At 44.5% G+C, this 19,514-nt stretch overlaps 1 protein-coding gene across 1 annotated transcript in view; it reads left to right on the top strand.

Annotated features, from left to right (window-relative positions):
- The window catches only part of LOC134438606 (AT-rich interactive domain-containing protein 3B-like), a 96,325-nt gene extending 77,227 nt beyond the window's left edge, over positions 1-19,098 (top strand). The window contains exons 6-10 of the mRNA XM_063188210.1: positions 1,843-2,026; positions 8,741-9,015; positions 11,350-11,799; positions 13,916-14,005; positions 14,322-19,098. Of these exons, the coding sequence (XP_063044280.1) occupies positions 1,843-2,026; positions 8,741-9,015; positions 11,350-11,799; positions 13,916-14,005; positions 14,322-14,494 (1,172 nt within the window). The 3' untranslated portion in view covers positions 14,495-19,098. The remainder of the gene's footprint in view (positions 1-1,842; positions 2,027-8,740; positions 9,016-11,349; positions 11,800-13,915; positions 14,006-14,321) is intronic.
- Positions 19,099-19,514: the final 416 nt, after the last annotated feature.

Here is a 19,514-nt window from a genome sequence, read left to right as displayed (position 1 = left end):
TCCTCATAGATTTCTTTTTAAACCTTCAAATGCATTTCACGTCTCGTTTTACAGCTCTGACCACAAACATGTTCCACACAGCTTATACAGTTTTAAATGGTTAAATTGTGTTTAATTTGTTGGTGTTAAATTTCTTTTCTATTACTTCTATAAATGTAACTTATTTAACTATGAATATATGTAAAAAAACAAACGCACATTAGTTCCCATGCATCGTCATCATGAAGTTGCTTAGCATTAAGCTCTTACATTCTTTACGATTTCATAACTAATCTAGCAAGACAATCAGTTTGGATTTAGCTGTTTCTCACCGATCTCGCTGTTGGCACACAATCACAGCTTTCATACACATATCTTTGGTCTTCTGTGGGAAAGCAGGGATAAGTAGTGATTGGCCATAATCGCCAATTTTTCCCACAGAATATTTAGTCAAAGTGGGTAGAGGGTTAGCCTTTATCAGAGACATATGATGAGGAAGTATGCAAATTCTCTTTGGAATACATTTCCTAAGCCTACAAGCTAGAAGTGGAACAGTCTCTTCAAACAGATGGCCCGCTCCTCCAAATTTGTTAAGTGCTGGGATCGACCATTGAGGGTGGCAAATCAAATGTGGAAGTGTGTGTGTTATGTGTTAACAGGCTTCTGACACAATATTCGAAACCCCATGCTGTAACATGCCTCAACAAAAGCCCGCTACTAGTGATATTAATGCTGTTATTACGCTGAGGCGTCAAATCTGATTATATCCCTTCTGTAAATCCCATATTTTAGCCAGATACTGTACCACGCTAATTGCTAACACCCAACTGTGTCAAAACAACAGCGGGTTAGTGTTTCCGAATCAGCGGTTTATGGAGGCTTTTTGTTTACTCCGGGGCGTCTCTGGGTCAAGTCGATTTACAAGCCGTAAGGCTCCAATGCTAATATGGTTAAATGCTAATGTGGTTAAATCTGCTTCATTTCCACTCACTCTTGCCCTACGGGTGTTAGAGAGAGCTCACAGAAGCAGAAGTTAGCAACAAAGACCACCTGCCGTGTTGGCATGCTGCAGTAACGATGCTGTCTGTAAATGCAATATAGCCTTACAGTAAAAAAAACAAAAAAAACACAATGGGTCTCTTTTTAAATGAGTCTCTTAAAAGCACCACAGCTGGGTGCCAAATGCATGCATGTGTTTCTGCGAAGCTGAACAGACATGTAACACATCATAACTCTGCCATGGTATTGATCATGGAAAATATAATTAGGCTACTCTAGCTCACCTTCACACACACACACACACACACACACACACACACACACACACACACACACACACACACACACACACACACACACACACACACACACACACACACACACACACACACACCCTCTCTGCAGTGTGTTGGATGCTAGTGAACATATGAAAGCTTTGTTTTCTGTCATACCGTGTCCCTGTGTGTGCGTGCGTGCGTGCGTGCATGCGTGCGATTGTGTTGTTGTTGATGTGTGACAGATATATGACAAATACCATGCTAGTACACATGCATGTGTACTATGTATGTCATTTGTAAGTCATCCAACCAGTCTTATGTGATGAAATGAGCATCAAGTAATGGATAGAATATTCTAGCCTGTCTCTGTCTGTATCTCTCTGTCTCGCTGTCTCTCTCTGTCTCTCTCTATTTCTATCTCTATCTGTCCACTGTAAATATGCTTCATTGAGATGACAAATTGTTAGACATTTGTTTTGCTAACATGGAGCATATGTGAAACAAATAAGGTATGTATTCAGAACATAGAAGCACGATATGGACATTAACAATGTTTCCCCTATCTCTCTTCATCTCTGCTCCACAGGAACCCCAGTGAACCGCATCCCCATCATGGCCAAGCAGGTGCTGGACCTGTACAAGCTCTACAAGCTGGTGACGGAGAAGGGAGGCCTGGTGGAGGTCATCAACAAGAAGATCTGGAGGGAGATCACCAAAGGCCTCAACCTGCCCACCTCCATCACAAGCGCGGCCTTCACACTCAGAACACAGTAAGAGGACATGCACACAGTTACATGCGCATGCACACGCACGCCCACACACACGCGCACACACGCACACAAACGCACACGCGCACACGCACGCATGTGCATGCACACAGAGAGAGAGAGAGAGAGAGATAGAGAGAGGGAGAAAGGGAGAGAGAGACTTGTGCGTGTACACAAACACAGCCATGTGCACACCGACATTCACCCCCACACACACACAATCTCTCTCTCTCTCTCTCTCTCTCTCTCTCTCTCTCTCTCTCTCGCTCTCTCTCTCTCTCTCTCTCTCTCTCTCTCTCTCTCTCTCTCTCTCTCTCTCTCTCTATATATATATATATATCCATCTCCCTCTCCCTCAGCAGAATTTTCAGAATTTTTGCTTATTTTCAACTTACTAACAGTATTGATATGTTTGGAAAGAAATGGTGTATGGACAAAGGCTTGTGGATAGCTGATAGTAGCAATAAGCTACGCTTCAGTTGGTAATAATGTGATTGTATTCATGTGATGGGATGATGATGGGGTGGGGGCAAGGGCTGTAAGGTTTGTTGTGGTTATGAGGGAGAGGGCTCCTCCCTTCACTATGCTGGACTTGGACCTATGGAGTTGGCTATATCCTGTAATGTGAAATAGTGAAAGTGTCACAATAAACAATGTGTTAAAATTCAAAAATTCTCTCTTTCTCTCTCTCTCTCTCTCTCTCTCTCTCTCTCTCGCTCTCTCTCTCTCTCTCTCTCTATGCTGTATAATGTACACAATCACAGTGCAGTCATCAAGTCCTATGACTCGTGGAATTACACATTCAACGGCCTTTGCCTTGATGACAGATTTATGCGTTTTATTGTCATCAGCTTAGGAGGGGCTCCTTTGTTTAATAAACTTTACTGTGGTGTGTGGTATAAACATTAGAGACTTATCATAACTACATACACATCTATCCAAAGGTACAGGTTTTGATTATATCACTCCTCGCACTTGCTAATATAGCCAGGGCTGTAAATTAACTTTTTTCATCACAAGTCAAAATGGCTGGTAAGTTTTTTTTTCTACCAGCCAAACAGAATTTTCCCCAGCTTTTGGCCGGTTGGTGGGTGTTAAATAAGATATTGACATTTCATTTTGTTTTGAAATGTGACAAGAACGGCTAAGCTGCAGTGCATTTTGCTACGGTTAAAGGTTACTTATTATCAAGTTAGATTGACATTTCTATAGATAAACATGCATAATATAGGATGTTCTTATCACAGTGCATGCCATTCACTATATCTCCCAGCCCTATTTATCATGTTTTTTTTGTAAATCAGAATAATATCATTGCAAGTAAATATAAGAGACATTGCATTTATAAAAAAAAAAAATGTAGAAATTCGTCAAAAGAAAAGCAGAATAACAGGCATGTCAATAACCTTTGTGTGACATACCAATGTGACACACACACACACACACACACACACACACACACACACACACACACACACACACACCGGCTTGTTGTAGTGGCAGCATGTGTGTGTGTATAGTAAAGAAGAACATAGGCAAGGCATTCATCCTTGTCCAACTGGCCAGTAAACACTCCCCCATTGCTTCTCCTTTGGTCTCCTGTATATGATTTTTACTTTCATTATTTTATTTGTCTGTGTGTACCTGCTTGCTTGGCGGAAGGCTATTTCCTTTTCTTTCTTATTTCATTTGTGTGTGCGTGCTCGTGCATGTGTGTGCGCGTGTGCGTGCGTGTGCGTGTGTGTGTGCGTTTTGCAGTCTGTCGATTTTGGCATTGATTTATTGATGTGATTTGGGGGTCAGAGAGCACATTGACGGCAGTATCAAAGCTGTAGTAAACAGCATTCTGCTGCTTTTCTCTCTGCTTCTTTTCTTTCTGCTTCTTTTCTTTCTGCTTCTTTTCTTTCTGCTTTTTCTCCTTCCCTTTTTTTTCTTTCTGTCAGTTATCTTTTTTGTCCCATTTTTTTTCTCCTGTGAATGTAACCATTCTGGATTTTTTCCCCCCTCGAAGTAACCCTGTTTTTCACCTTTTCACATTGATACACACACACACACACACACACACACACACACACACACACACACACACACACACACACACACACACACACACACACACACCACATCCTCATTGTGCTTTTGAATTTGATACAGCCCTATTGTCGTATGTCTGTCTGTTTGCCATACACACTTCTGCTACTACTACAATGCTTGGCTTATGAAAAGTCTTTGTGCGCACACTCGCAATTAATCATCAGCCTTTATCTTTTCTCCATTGACATTGTCCATTTACCGTATGTTCCTGCTTTTCATCCATATCTATTCATCCATCCATCCATCCATCCATCCATCCATCCATCCATCCATCCATCCATCCATCCATCCATCCATCCATCCATCCAATCATTCTATTGGCCCATTTTTCCTCCTCCTTCCCTCTCTCCTCCTCATTTCCCCATGTGCTCAGACCTTTTCACCTGCTGTCATTCCCCTTCCTTGGCTCTGAAGGTCCTGGGTGTCTTATGTACACTTGGAGGGCACACACACACACACACACGCACGCACGCACACACACGCACACACACATGCGCACACACACGCACAGGCACACACACTTGGCGAGGTTATTTATTGTACGGAAGCCTCCTGGATGTATATTTAATGGCAGCGGAGGGTCAGGGCAGTGTGTGGATGCCTCTAATGGACCTGCCTGTGATGTGATGTGGCGTGGCGTGATGCAGGGTGGAGTGGGTGGATTGATTGCCGTCTTCGCCCTCTCTGTGAAAAGCATGCACGCACGCACATACACACACAACACACACACAAGCACACACACAGACACACATACTCACATAGGCACACACACACAAGCAGGGGCGGTTCTAGACCAAAATGACCAGGGGGGCCGAGGTGGGACCATTGTTTGACCATTTCAGGGTGGCACATAAATTGGCAAAAGAGATGCATTTTAATGATATGAATATGTAATATACGAAAATGTATATCATGTCGCGGTCATTGGCTGTTCAGCACAGGGGCGACAACAGGGGCGACAACAGGGGCTAGGAGGAAATCTACAGGGGCCCTGGCCCACCCTGGCCGCTGTCTAGAGTCACCCATGCACATGCACACACACACACACACACACACACACACACACACACACACACACACACACACACACACACACACACACACACACACTACTACTACACTGAACATGTGATGTGTCTGTGACAGGAAATGCTTAAAGGGGCATTCCACCGGTGAAGACATGAATATGTTACTGAAAGTGGGTCATATGTATAGTAGAATAGTAACATACATTTCTAATTTGGTGCCTTCTTGGCCAAGAAAAGGCAGAAAATGACTTTTTAGTGCTTGTGGATTTGTGACAACAATCCCCATAATGCACTGCAATGCTCAAGTTCCACAGGCCACACCCAGTTATTTGGGACTCTATGCATCATCCCTCCCTCAGCTTGCTGTTTCCCGCCCAATTGGGCTGCTTAGGATGGTCGTGTGCGGGTAAAAATGGCATTTAGCAGAAAAACCCGCCCAATTTTAGCCATAGAAATCAATAGAATTGGGCGGGATTTTGAGCTTCTAGGCTGGTTTTGAGCATTTTTTGGGCTGGAAATCATCAGCCTCATCTGGCAACCCTGCTTGCAGGTGCATCAAAGTGGGACAGACATCACTGGAAAGGAGAAGCTGGAGCACACTGCAGCTTAGTTTTCAAGACTTTATTTTGTGCACACACGCGACCAACGTTTCTGAGTTGCTACACCTTCTTCAGAGTCAAATGATAGCAAGAGAGAGACACACATTTCAAGACTTGACATTCACAGGTGATCCTACTTGGTTTGGCTAAATTGGTCTGATCTCATTGCAGGTAATTGACCCCACCCCCCAACACCAGGACAAGATTGTAGACAATTAGACAGCTTGCCAACTTCCCAAAACAAAATAAAAAAGTGAAAAAAACAATACACAAAGAACATTGTCAATAAAACCACAGCTACAATTATTAGAAGACCACAGCCGCGATGCTGGAACAATTTGTTACAGAGAGCAAGACATATTGTGTTCCTCATTTATGCCCTGAGGCTCCAATGAATTTAGAGTATGAATCCAAAATGCCTTTCCACAAAGCCTCTCTGTCTAATGGTCTGCAATCTTGTCCTGGTGTTGGGGGGTGGGGTCAATTACCTGCAATGAGATGAGACCAATTTAGCCAAACCAAGTGGGATCACCTGTGAATGTCAAGTCCTGAAATGTGTGTCTCTCTCTTGCTGTCATTTGACTCTGAAGAAGGTGTAGCAACACCGAAACGTTGGTCGGGTGTGTGCACAAAATAAAGTCTTGAAAACTAAGCTGCAGTGTGCTCCAGCTTCTCCTTTCCAGCTATGCCAGTGACTTACTGGCAGTGTTGCCAGATGAGGCTGATGATTTCCAGCCCAAAAAATGCTCAAAATCCGCCTGGAAGCACTAAATCCCGCCCAATTCTATTGATGTCGATGGGAAAGATTGGGCGAGTTTTCCTGTAAAATGCCATTTTTACCCGCAGACGGCCATCCCAAGCAGCCCAATTGGGTGGGAAACAGCCCAATCTGGCAACACTGCTTACTGGAGCCTCAATGCCAGTGATTTCAAAAGCACTGGGACACTGATCTGTGATAGGTCTGTTAGAGCATTAGGTTCAACCCCCTATGGGCGGGGTTAAAAAGGTGGGAAAAAGGCTTGTAGTCTCAACAGAAATCCACCTCTCTTACACTTCCTATGTCGATGATGCAAAATGACCATTTTTACATCATTGACATAGGAAGTGTTAAGAGATGAATGCGGATTTCTCCTATCTCAGGGGGAATTGAGAGATTTTTGAAAGACCATTCAAAAGTATGACTGGGTGTCTAGCAATGGAAAGCCTAATGCAAAATGGGTGGAGTGTCCCTTTAAGTCCCAAGTCATAGTAACACACCTACTCTATTGAAACGCTCATATGCACCAGGGCTTAACACTAACACACGCCAGGTAGCCAAATGCGGGTGAAAGTCGGCGTTGGCTAGTAGATACCGAAGGTTCACTAGCCATTCTGGCGGGTCCGTTACTATTCTGAATGATGAGGCACTGCATTTTGTAGTTTTTTTCCACGGACCGTCTTTGCTACAAAAGCAATACAATGCGATTTCGCGAGCCTACAATACCCATGAAGCACCTGTGTCACGTGTCACCTGTGTGTCATGCACGCCAAGAATCTGATAGAGCTACTAGTCTTGCGAAGAGGAGTGGCTGCGAGCTACCGGCATATCAGCGTGCGTTTGGAAATGTCACTGAAAACCTTATCGTGAAAATAAAGTAGCGAAGTTCATCTCAACTGACCTGTTTTGCGATCTGTCACTAGTACAATACTTAGTAGTAGTGGACATTAAAATGACCAAGGCGACAGGAAAACACGCCAGGCTGAAGCTGAGTAGCCACTGATTCTGTCTGCTGTCATTACTTGTGCGTTTGTACACCCGTTCCAGTGGTGTAGTCTACGTAGAACGCGGGTATACGGAGTATACCCACTTCTAAATTTCAGGGATTTCAGTATACCCACTTAAAATTGATTGATCCATTGTTTTGAATGGCACAATATATATAGTATACCCACTTTAAAAAAATCTCAAATATACAGTATACCCACCATAAAAAAGTAGACTACACCACTGACCCGTTCGTGTGTGTGTTTATAAGTGTCACACCTGTTTATGCACCTCTCTGTGTTTCTGTACATCTCTCTCTCTCTCTCTCTCTCTCTCTCTCTCTCTCTCTCTCTCTCTCTCTCTCTCTCTCTTTCTCTCTTTCTCTCTCTGCCCTTTCCCCAAGTGTTGAAATACACCGCAATCTTGTTGACATTATCACTGTTAAAGTACAGTACACTCTTGGAACACACGTAAAAGTTGCTTTACATTGCATGACACATTGAAAGCATAAAGGAACAATACAAAGTGTCCTCCATTTGCTTCACCCCTCTCTTTCCTCTCCCTGGATACATGAAGTGCCTGTCCTGTAACCGTACGAGTGTCGAAATATAATCTTATTGACACATAAGGGAACAACAGATGGTATCTTCTATTCACCCCTATCTCTCTCCCCTCCATGCATACATGAAGTACCTGTACGAGTTCTGAAATATAATCTTATTGACACATAAGGGAACAAGGGAAGTTATTCTCCATTCTCTCCCTCGCTCTTTCTCTTTCTCTGGAGTTTTTTCCTTATAGAAATGACTTTCAAAAGTACTCTCTGCTCCTTCTGCTTCTCTCTGTCCCTCCACTAGAAAGTAGAGAATGAAATATCAGTACCCGTTCGAGAGTCTTACTTTATAAAACTGTTGAAAACTTATATGACTGTCAAAACTGTTCCTTTGCCACCATTAGATTCGTACATGAACCTGTTCAGTTATTGTTAAAACATTATGTCTTCCATTGCTCCGACATAATACCAAGTACTGTCCTGTACCGATATGAGTGTTGAAATGTAATCCTCCTCCACCTATACTCCTTCTCTCCCTCCTTGATATATGAAGTACCTGTACCCTCTACGAGTGGTGAAATATAATCTTCCCATCTCTCCTTCCGTCCCTCCCTCTCCCAGATACATGAAGTACCTATACCCATTCGAGTTATTAAATATTATGTCTTCCATCTCTCCTTCCGTCCCTCCCTCTCCCAGATACATGAAGTACCTGTACCCATTCGAGTGCGAGCGGAAGGGCCTGAGCTCCCCCAGCGAGCTGCAGGCGGCCATCGACAGCAACCGGCGCGAGGGCCGGCGGCCCAGCTACAGCAGCAGCATGTTCCGCTTCTCGCCCTCGCCGAGCGGCGGCGCCCCGCACATCCTCTCGCCTCCCAAGATGCACCTGGGCCAGTTCGGGGCCGCAGCCGCCGCAGCAGCCGCTCTGAACGGACTCCAGCCCTCGCCGGGCCCCTCCCTCAAGAAAGGAGTCGGTGAGTTAGCTGAAGTTTCTTTCTCTTTTTTTTTTCTTTCCTCGAGGCCCGTGAGCATGGGGGAATGTGTGTCGGAGCCAATCGGCGAGGGGGAAAAGACGGAGGCTTGGTCGCGCTCGGCCAATGGGAGGACGGGTTGGGCGGGGAAATTTGGCGGTGTGTGTCCCGTGCGTCACGCGGCGGTAGTAAAAGCAAGCAAGCGAGTCTGCGAAGGGAGGGAGGGAGTGTTTGAGTGTGTGAGCGAGCACTGGGAACTCGGCGGGAAAAAAAACTGAGCAGATGAGAGAGCGGCTGGACATGTGCTAGTGTGTTTGTAGCTATTGAGCGCCCTCTGTTGAGTGCAAACAGAACTGCGGTTTATTTTGTTCATAAGTCAAAACTGCTCATTTAAAGGCCACTCCCTACTGTAGTACCACATCAACACATATTTATTTAAAGAACTTTAAAAGCCACAGCAATATCCATTTAAATGCAGATTAGAGGAGTATGTGTCTCTCTGCCTCTGTGTGTCTCTGTGAATTTCCCCTCACTGTTTCCTGGCCACGGTGACAAGGGCGTAATTCTGTCATGCTTTTCCCATATTTGCATAGGACTCTTGACAGGGATGAGCCGAGCTGTTATTGACAACCGTTTGGGTATGTATGTATGCTTGTAGTGCGTAGGTGTATGTGGGTGGGGGGTTGGGATCAGAGGTGTAGTATTATTGAATAACATGAAAGCAGGGAGGGGGCCCGAGGGTGGTGGGTTGTGGGGGTGGGGGGGTTGGGGGTGGGCTCTGTTCTACTGAACCAGGTGTGACAAGCCACCAATCACAGATCAGCTGCACCAGAGGTCAGGAAAGGGCCAGTGTGGTGTGTGTGTGGAGAGGGCTTGCTTGTTCCCACGGCAACTGCCCAAGGCCCCTGTGACATCTGCTGTCATGTTTACAGGAATGCTGACCCAGCCGGCCGCCCTGCTCATTCACATGTAGTCACACCACAAACACACACACACACACACACACACACACACACACACACACACACACACACACACACACACACACACACACACACACACACCTACATACACACATGTACAACACAACATTCACAAGTGGTCATAAGCCACTACATTCACATGTAGGTACACACACACAGACACAGACACACACACACACACACACACACACACACACACACACAGATGCACAAGTGCTTAAGCAACAAGCACTCTACTGCAAGAGGACCTTCACACCATAAACAAAGAGAATTGGATGTGTGTGCACGCTCCCAAAAAGATCTGTAGTTAAGCGTGTATGAATGATCATCTAATTCTAGCTTAACCTGAGAAAGAGTAAGGAAGTGGTGGTGGGGTTAAAACAATCATGGATAATAGACACTTTCAATGTTTAGTGTTGGTCTTCATCTCTCGCTCTGTTGTTCACGCTTTATCTATGTCTCGCCATCTCTCTTTCTTTCAGAAAAGAGAATGTCTAGAATGTGTCTGCAGATTTTATTATTTACAGTTTTGTTGCTATATTTCAGTCATTTTAGGGAAAAACATAATAATGTAACTAAATGTTTCTTGATATTAGGGATGTAAAAAATGAATTGATTGATCGACTTAAGTTGGTTAAAATATTAATTGATTAAAAAAATTAATTGCAATTAATCGCCAACTTGACGATGCATAGCGAAGTGCGTGTGAAGAGTGGGAACATTTCAATCACATTCGGATTAAAGAATATAAATAGAAATGAATGTACTTCCAGGATCAAAAAATGAGAATGAATTCTCTGACTAAGGCACTCCAAATTAAAATGTCTTTATTAATTTGACAAGTCCTACATGGACATATTAAAAACAAGGCCCATGAGGCATGAGTGCCTAATAAAGACATTTTAATTTGGAGTGCCTTAGTCAGAGAATTCATTCTTCTGATCCTGGAAGGACTATACCTTGGACTAAGCATTTCATCATTTTTTATTTCAGTTTTTAGATTTCATCCGTTTTTTCTCACACACTTTCTTTGTCTCTCTGTCTTTTTTCCCATCCCTGTTTTTCCCATCTGATAACACTTGGCTAAAATATATGATAAGTTAAAACTGTGCTCTGAAATACAATCCATTCTCCATCCCCACCCACTGCTAAGTAGCAGATAACATGGCCTCCTCTATTCATCCAACTCAGTCGTGAAAAATGCAACTGTGTAAAACACTTGCATGAGCTGTCCTGAAATTGGCAGCACAATGTGCTTTTTGTTACTTATCATTTCAAAATGCAATCATGTAAAACACTTTGACGCTTTGTTCTAAAGTACAATCCATTCTCCCTCCCTCCCTCCCTCCTCCAGTGGACGATATGACCTCCTCCATGCTGGCGGGCCGCCCCCCTCTCTCCCTGCTGGGCCAGCAGCAGGTGGCGGCCGGCCTGGCACGCGCCACCACCCTGGAGCAGCTGCGGGAGAAGCTGGAGACGGGCGGAGCCATGGCGGCCGCAGCGGGCGGGCTGGGTGGTGCCATGGCGGCCGGGGGTCTGGGAGCCGCCATGGCAGCGGCGGCGGCAGCAGCGGGCCTGACGGAGGGGCCGGAGAGGAAGATGGCCAGGCTGGCGGAGGAGCAGCAGAGGCTCCTGCAGCAGGCCTTCCAGCACAACCTGCTGGCCATGGCCTCCCAGGTCAACCCCGCCGCCATGAACCTCCGCCTGCCCAGCACCAACACCAAAGGTAGGCAACCACACTGTACTCCTATTCTAATCAAGGACACACGAACCTCCGCCTGGGAAACACCAACACCAAAGATAGGCAACCACCAAGGACACACACACCCACCTACTCCTATTCTAATCAGGCACACGTGAAACAACAACATCTAAAGAAGGCAATCACAAGGACACCCATACCCATTGTACTCCTATTCTATTCAGGCACACATGCACTTCCACCTGGGAAACACCAACGCCAGAGGTTGGCAACCACAACAACACTGTGACACACTCCACTGTAGCGAGGTGCCGCCACCAAAGCTACTTAACGGCAACAACAGGCAGTCAGACATAAAGACATACTCCACCCTAGTCAGGTGCCATGAACATCTGCCTCGGCCACACCGATACCAAAGGTATTTAACCTCAACAAGAGACACTCATACATAAAGACACACTCTCCTACTGTCCTCTGGTAAGGTACCTGACCTCAGGCAGGGCAGCAGTTACTCTACTTACTGCACCCACAACAACTGGCACAGACAGTATACAGGCTCAGCTTCTACTCTACTCTAGTCAGGTGCCCATGCACCTCTGGGAAACACCAAAGGTACTTAACCCAACAGTAGACACACCCATAGTCACAAAGATACACAGATGCACTCTTCTCCTAGGCTCTCCTTAGGCTAGGCAACACCAAAGTTTGGCAATGGCTGGTGCCCACACTGACAAACACTGTACGTGCTCATCAAATGTGGCAAAGGTAGCAAAAGTAGAAGACTTTGAGTAGAAGATAAAGCGTGACATAGAGCAAAATTGTCTGGGTGTTGGGAGGTATCAAAGGATTCAAAAGAGAAGCACTGGTCATGGTGGCCTAGTGTAGACATTATCCAGTTAAACGACTGCTGTGCATTCCCAAGTGCCAGTGAACTTGTGGTTGAGAAATGCCTACAGCAGACAAACAACAAGCATGTATGATCAAGGAGTCTGAGGTCGAAAAGTAACTCCAGGAAATTATATTGTAATTAACAGGTAATTTATAGTCACAAAGTCTTTCAGAAGTCCTTTATAACTAAGATAATAATGTCTGTGTAGGTTCCAGACAGTCAAAGATCATATCACGTTATGACGATGACAAAGTGCTGAAATGCATTTGCTTGTTGATATGGTCCAATAAAGTGGCACACAAATGTTGAAGGGACAAGTCAGGCGCCATGCTAATCTAGACAGATAACCTTAGCCTTGTCTACGTGCCTATAGCCTAGATGTTGTTTAAGTTTTATAGTATGAAAGGCACCCATGGTCATGCACATGTTATCAGACAAATTAAATACGGCTTTATGATGTGATATCTCATGACCTATATGATAAATCACTTTGTACTGCCCATTATGGTGCTGCTACACTAAAGGAGGTACAGTGTGAAAGGAGCTTGCTAGCAATGTCGCCGTCAATGCCAATGAATTGAAATGCGGATTCTAGGACATTGGGTGCATTTACAGTATGCGACCTTGCGTCCTCCACTTGGGCATGTGACCTCACGTTTTGCTGATGCCCCGCTTCCGTGGAGAAAACAATGAAGTGTCTCCGCTGTCAGCCTAGCCAAAACAGTTTTTGGGGGACTATTCTTCATTTACCATCTTGTTTGAAAATGGGAAAATGACTTTACAATTGAGCTTTTGCGAGATATTGAAATATAATGCTGTCGTCAGTGATGTCATCACGACGTATTACTTCCTGGTACGAGGCCACAAGCACAAGTGGAGGGATACAAGGTCGCATATTGGAATGCACACATTGAATTGGAAGGCAGATTATCTGGAGTTTTCCTGTGCTTTCATGGGGCAGAATTGAGCTTGACGCATGACTAATGCCTGACAGCTTGTAAATGGTCATGATGGTGTAGTGTAGTGTAGTGCTTAAAGTCTGCAACTTGTTTTAGCCGTATTGCCTTGAACTGGCATGGTATTCCAAAAGTAGTAGATGAAATAGCCCATTAAGACGAGCCCTCTACTTGTCTCTACTACAGTCACATTTATTTGTTTTGAAATCAAAAATGAATTAGGCTCTCTGGTGTTTTCCTCTCTCCCCTCTTTTTTCTCCTCCGTCCCTGTTCTGTCCGGTCCTCTCCCCTCCTCTCCTCTCCCCTCCTCCCCTCTCCTCTCCTCTCCTCTCCTCTCCTCTCCTCTCCTCCTCAGTCGCGGCCCCAGTTGAAGAGAAGCAACAGGACATGTCCCTCAGCATCAGCACCTCTGGCTCCTCCAGCATCAGTGTGTCTGTAGAGGTCAATGGGACCATGTACTCAGGTACACACACACACACGCACGGACAGTCATTCTGTTTCTGTTTTAAACTCTCGTACACACACACACACACACACACACACACACACACACACACACACACACACACACACACACACACACACACACACACACACACACACACACGGTCTTGAAACGCTTATGCACAAAACGTGTTCTTAAGACATAATGCAATTTAGTGGCTTAGTTATTGCTATTGACTAGTGAGCCGCTAAAGAGTTGGCCACGTGATCTTCTGATCACGCACACACGTATTAGGTGCTTGAATGAGTGTCTTCTGATTCTTTTCTGTTGACAGGAACGCTGTTTGCCCAAAAGTCTGCTGCTGCTACAGCCACATCTGTGGCCTCCACAGTGACCTCTGCTGGCCCAAGTGGGAACTTTGCCTTCCCTCCCAGCCACAGCCCAGCCTCCAGCTCCTCCTCCAAGGGGCCCAGCTCAGCAGAGCCCTCCTGCAGCGGGTCCCCCTAGTCTGGGGGAAGCTCCGTACCCGCTGCCCAGGCTTGCCCTTTGGCCTAAGTAGAATCCAGTACATCATTTCTATATGAAAAGGAGAAAGAAAGAAAAAAAGCAAAAACTGCTCTACAACCAGTACCTCAATGCTCCTGTTGACCATTGCCACACACACACACACACACACACACACACACACACACACACACACACACACACACACACACACACACACACACACACACACACACACACCTGTATAATTTGATCTGTCTCTATGTTGAACACATTCACATACACAAACACGCACACACAGAAATACACACAAACACGCACAGTTTCAATATGGAGCAAAACGCTAAATACAATCAGATTGTTCAGCCTAAATCACGCTGACAGGTGTTCACAACTGAACTTGAAGATGTTTTTATTTGGATTGTTTTTGTTTGTTTTAGTGTTTCATTTTTTTGTTGCCATTTGTTTCCGATGTGTGTTTTTAGACTGACCCTTTTCTTTCTCTCTCTCTATCTCTCTTTCTATCTCCTCTTTCTCCGTGTTATGCGGTTTCTTTTTTGACATACCTCAGATCAGTCCTCCATTGGCATGGGGGAATGACACAAGTACATCTGTGCTGCCGAAGCTTTTCGACTCTCGACCTCTTAGTTTAATCTATCTGCATCACCAATCTATCTGCATCCCCTGTTTGCCCTCAAATCAAGAGAAGGGGTTTTTTTCTTCAATTTTAAGGTTTTAATTTTTGTTGTTTTTATTTGGTTATCTCTCCGTTTTGTCTTGGTAACCCCATGTCTGTGCATTCACAGCTGTCCATCTCTCATATTCTCTCTTTCTCTTTTTCTCACTCTCTCATTTTGCTCTGGTAAAGGGGAGGAGGTTGTTGGGTTTGGGTTCCAAATACCACAGATTGGATACCAAGGTTCTAATTCTATTCTGTGAAATGCATTTGAAGCCTTTTCAACTGTCAGGTTTGCCACCGGAAACCTGGTTGAAATTGCAGGGATGTTGAGTGAGTGATTCTGATCATTCCAACCTGGACATCTGTTTTTCAACTGCAAAGATTGGCAGTTGAGAGTGCTTCTATCTTCTGATGAACAATGTCCATAGAACTTGCTTTCATGTTCACATACACGTTCCCCATGCCCCATTCATTCTCCCTCTTTCCTCTTCCCCCTTTAACACACAAGAAATACCTCATCATACCTCGAGGGCGTCCCTGCCAGCATGCAAAAGGAGAGGACGGCCTCAACAATGTTACAATGTCGCTTGAAAGAAAGAAGGAAAAGGGGCATAGCTAATCATTGTCCCTGGTCTTCTCTTATTTAAGTGTATTCAGGAAGATTCAAAAAGGTAACTTTTGTATCACCCCAGAACCACTTTAAACCTCGGGGAGAAGTTCCAGTTCTCCAACTGCTGCTTTGTGTAGAAGGAAATGTTTTTTCTAGAAAAAAAGAAGGGTAGTGAAGTTAAACTGGGAGAATAGTGTGGATTTATTTAGGGGATGTGGCCTTGTTTCGAAGGTTAACCCACCCACTAGCGGTTCTCCCATTGGACTTTATTTTTTAAGTAATCACTTCTGCTAGTCATGCATTCAACCAATCACTGTCGACCAGTCTGCTCAGTAGAACCAATCACTGAATCTCATTACTGTATGCACGTAGTTGCCTAATACCAAACGAGAGAGATGTGAGATTTGTCTCTCTCTCTCTCTCTCTCTCTCTCTCTCTCTCTCTACCTCTATCTTTCTACCTCTTTAGCTGAGCTGCAGCCATTTTTCTAGTCATCTCTTCTGGCATGTAGATTGTGTTTTGTGTGTGTTTTTTTCCGGAGCTACTGCCTCTATGCGGCGAGCTTAGAGAGCACACAGTGGCCCTTCTCAGGAAAAGAAAGAATGCCTCCTTGCTTTCCTCAGCAGACTAGTACACTTTCTCACATATATTTAAAGACAACCCAGTAATGCAAGAAGAAGAAGAAGAAATGCCGAAACGATGTTAATCTTTGCCGTGTCTGGAGAGGCTTGACTCCAAAGACGATACCTCAGACTCTCTCCCGGTGAAGATGAACACTAACCGTTATACCTCACATGATCAGTAGCTGGGGGTCACGACCCCCCTCTGTGGTAGCAAACATGCGCTGGGGTCAGCAGTAATTCAGGATGTAACTCCAGCGCTGACCACAAGAGGGAGTCCTTGGGCCCTTCATTTTTTTCCTCTTTCATTTTGTCTTGTAGTATTTTCTATTTGCGTTTCTTTCAAACAATCAATTATCTTTTGTTTTTTTCTCTCAGGCTGCAGACCAATCATGACTGGGAACAGTTTTTAGTTGGATAGGGTTTTATGGCTGTTTCTGTCCTTTTGTTTTCTTTTCTTTTAGTTTTTTTGTGCATGTGTACAATCATGTGGCCAGTATGTCATGCGAAGCCTCATGCGCGTGTGTGCTTTGTTTGTTTGCGCACGCGGTGAGCTCAAGCCTTCTGGTTCTCTCCTTGCACAGCTGAATACCAAAGACCATGTTATTCTCCCTCTGCTCACTAGAGGGAGCCGCTCTCCTATGGGCAGCTCAGTGTTGGTGATTCACACTGTGTGTGCGCGTGTGTACATGTGTGTGTGCCTGTGACTGGGAGTGGTAGTGAATGTGTGCGGGCGTCTGTGTGTGTGTGCGTATGCCGAATGCCATCACTTGTGTGCTGTCTGATTTGCTCAGGGTGTGTGTGTGTGCCTGTGTATGCATGAGAGATACACACATCAGGATGCATGTTGACTATGTCATCGGTGAGCTTTGGAATTAATCTCCATGTTTTACAATGTATCAAGACATAGGAGGGGCAGTGTGCGAGCGTGTGTGTGTGTGTGTGAGAGAGAGACATGTGACACCAAGACTCTGCTGTACCTCATTTTTTCCTGTATTTTCAAGACCACGTATAATGTTTCCTTTTCCTCTTAGCACCCCCCACACACATGCACAGTGTGACTCTTCTCTCAGGTAAAGAACATACAGGTGCAAAACCACATTAGTTGGCGGGCATGGGTAGCTGCGCTCTACTCGCCCATCAAACTGTATTGCGTGCCTATATGGGCGAGTGTGTAGGCAGGCCTTGTCGCCCACATACACACACACACACACACACACACACACACACACACACACACACACACACACACACACACACACACACACACACACACTTGGAATGCTTATTTACTACTCACCCACTAGGACACTCAGGAGTGAAGTGAGACAAAGAATTCAGGATGTAGTTGCTGCCTTAACAGAAGCTGGGGGAGGGGATTATTTCAATCAATCAATCAATCAATCAAATAATCAATCAATTTGTGTGTGCATGTATGGAGAGTGTATATGTGCGCGCATGTGTGCGCTGTGTGTGTGTGTATTTGATCCCAGGCTGGAGATGAACTGTCAGGAAACACAATCCAAAAGTACGAAGTAATTTGCATTAACCACACCACTAGGTTGGAACCTTCTGCCTGACTTTGTGACGAAGACGTGTTTTATAGGATCCATTTGAAGACTCCTTGATGATTTGAGACACTGCGTCTGGATATGCGTCCTTCAGTAGGCCTATGTGTCACTTAACGCATTAACATTACTGTGAGTCTACCTGAGCTGTCACAGTGGGTAACAGTCAGGTTGGATCTACTCTTTATTTTGAGGAAGAGCTAGCCTACAACACAACACAACCACACACTGAGCAAGCTAGAGAGAGTAGTCGTGCGTGTGCGTGTGTGTGTGTGTGTCTGAGAGCATTTGTGCATGTGAAAACTTGGGACAGCACCAACTCGTAAGAATGGATCTATTGAAATCAATTGTGAAGACGCCACATTTGGGCTAGAGTCCGTAACTTCTAGTAACGTGTGTTGGTTCTTTGGCAGGTTACAGGCATGTCCACAAAATGATTGTAGGTGGGCATTAGTCAACATGACGACGACCTTTTTGGTATGCACACAAACCCACACACTCACATACACCCACATACTCATCAGAACAATGGCATGTGTAGACTGTAGCAACTGGCTAAAGTCTTGATTCATTATGTGCTGTTCAATGTCGCTAGTTTTGTTCTTTGTAAAACGGATGAGGTCTTGTAACTCAGGTAACTGTGAATTGTGCAGAGCCTTGTCCATTTGAAGCTTTGAGCTGTTTTTTACTGTTCAAAACTAACCTGATCTGTGTATTTTAGGTGCATACATATGCAAGTGGTTATTGAATACCTCATTTATCAATTTATATTGTTTTTTTTTTCTTTTTGACTTAAAGTTGTACAATGCTCCATTATACAAAATGATCGATGGGGCTCGTGCATATTTTTGTACTGTTGTTATTAATATTATTGACATGATAATAATTATGGTATTACTGATATAGTTTTTTTTTTCTTTTTGAATTCATACCAGAAAACGTTAAGGACAAAACCCATGTGAATGCTTGTTTATGTGGTTTGTGCTGATTGTATTTAAAAAGAGGAGCACTTTCCCCAAAGGTGATTTTAACACATCCAGTTTTGTTCACATTAGTAATATAAGAAATAAGGTTCTCAGGGCTTTAGAAAAATCTATGTCATGATAAAAACTCACTTTATATCTGACAAACTGACTGTCTGTGTTTTTATTTCTCAGCATAATTTAATGATGGGAAAGGGGAAACATCTTGGGCTCAGATTACACATATGCTGATATTTTTTCAATCTCTACATATGTTGCTGTTCCCGATTGTAAACACAACATGTGAATGAAAAAAAGTTATTCATATGTATTTAACCCCTTAAAGTAGGTGTGGGGAACCTATGTCTGGATGGGCATTTGCCATTTGGTCATTTGAAATATGCAGCTTCACATGAAATATGATATGAAATCATGGTGTCTGTTTTAAAGGTGGCTGCCTTCAATATAGGCCTAAAGTGCAAGGGGAATCCTGGTTTGAGTTCATAGTACGGCCCTCTGAGTAATTTGAAGTGGCCCCTCGAATGAAAAAGGTTCCCCACCCCTAAAGCATGGCCCCGTTATAA

The sequence above is a fragment of the Engraulis encrasicolus genome, chromosome 22 (assembly GCF_034702125.1).
Source record: "Engraulis encrasicolus isolate BLACKSEA-1 chromosome 22, IST_EnEncr_1.0, whole genome shotgun sequence".
Classification (NCBI taxonomy): Eukaryota; Metazoa; Chordata; class Actinopteri; order Clupeiformes; family Engraulidae; genus Engraulis; species Engraulis encrasicolus.
The sequence above is the reverse complement of the archived record's forward strand: the minus strand, read 5'-3'. Positions and strand labels throughout refer to the sequence as shown.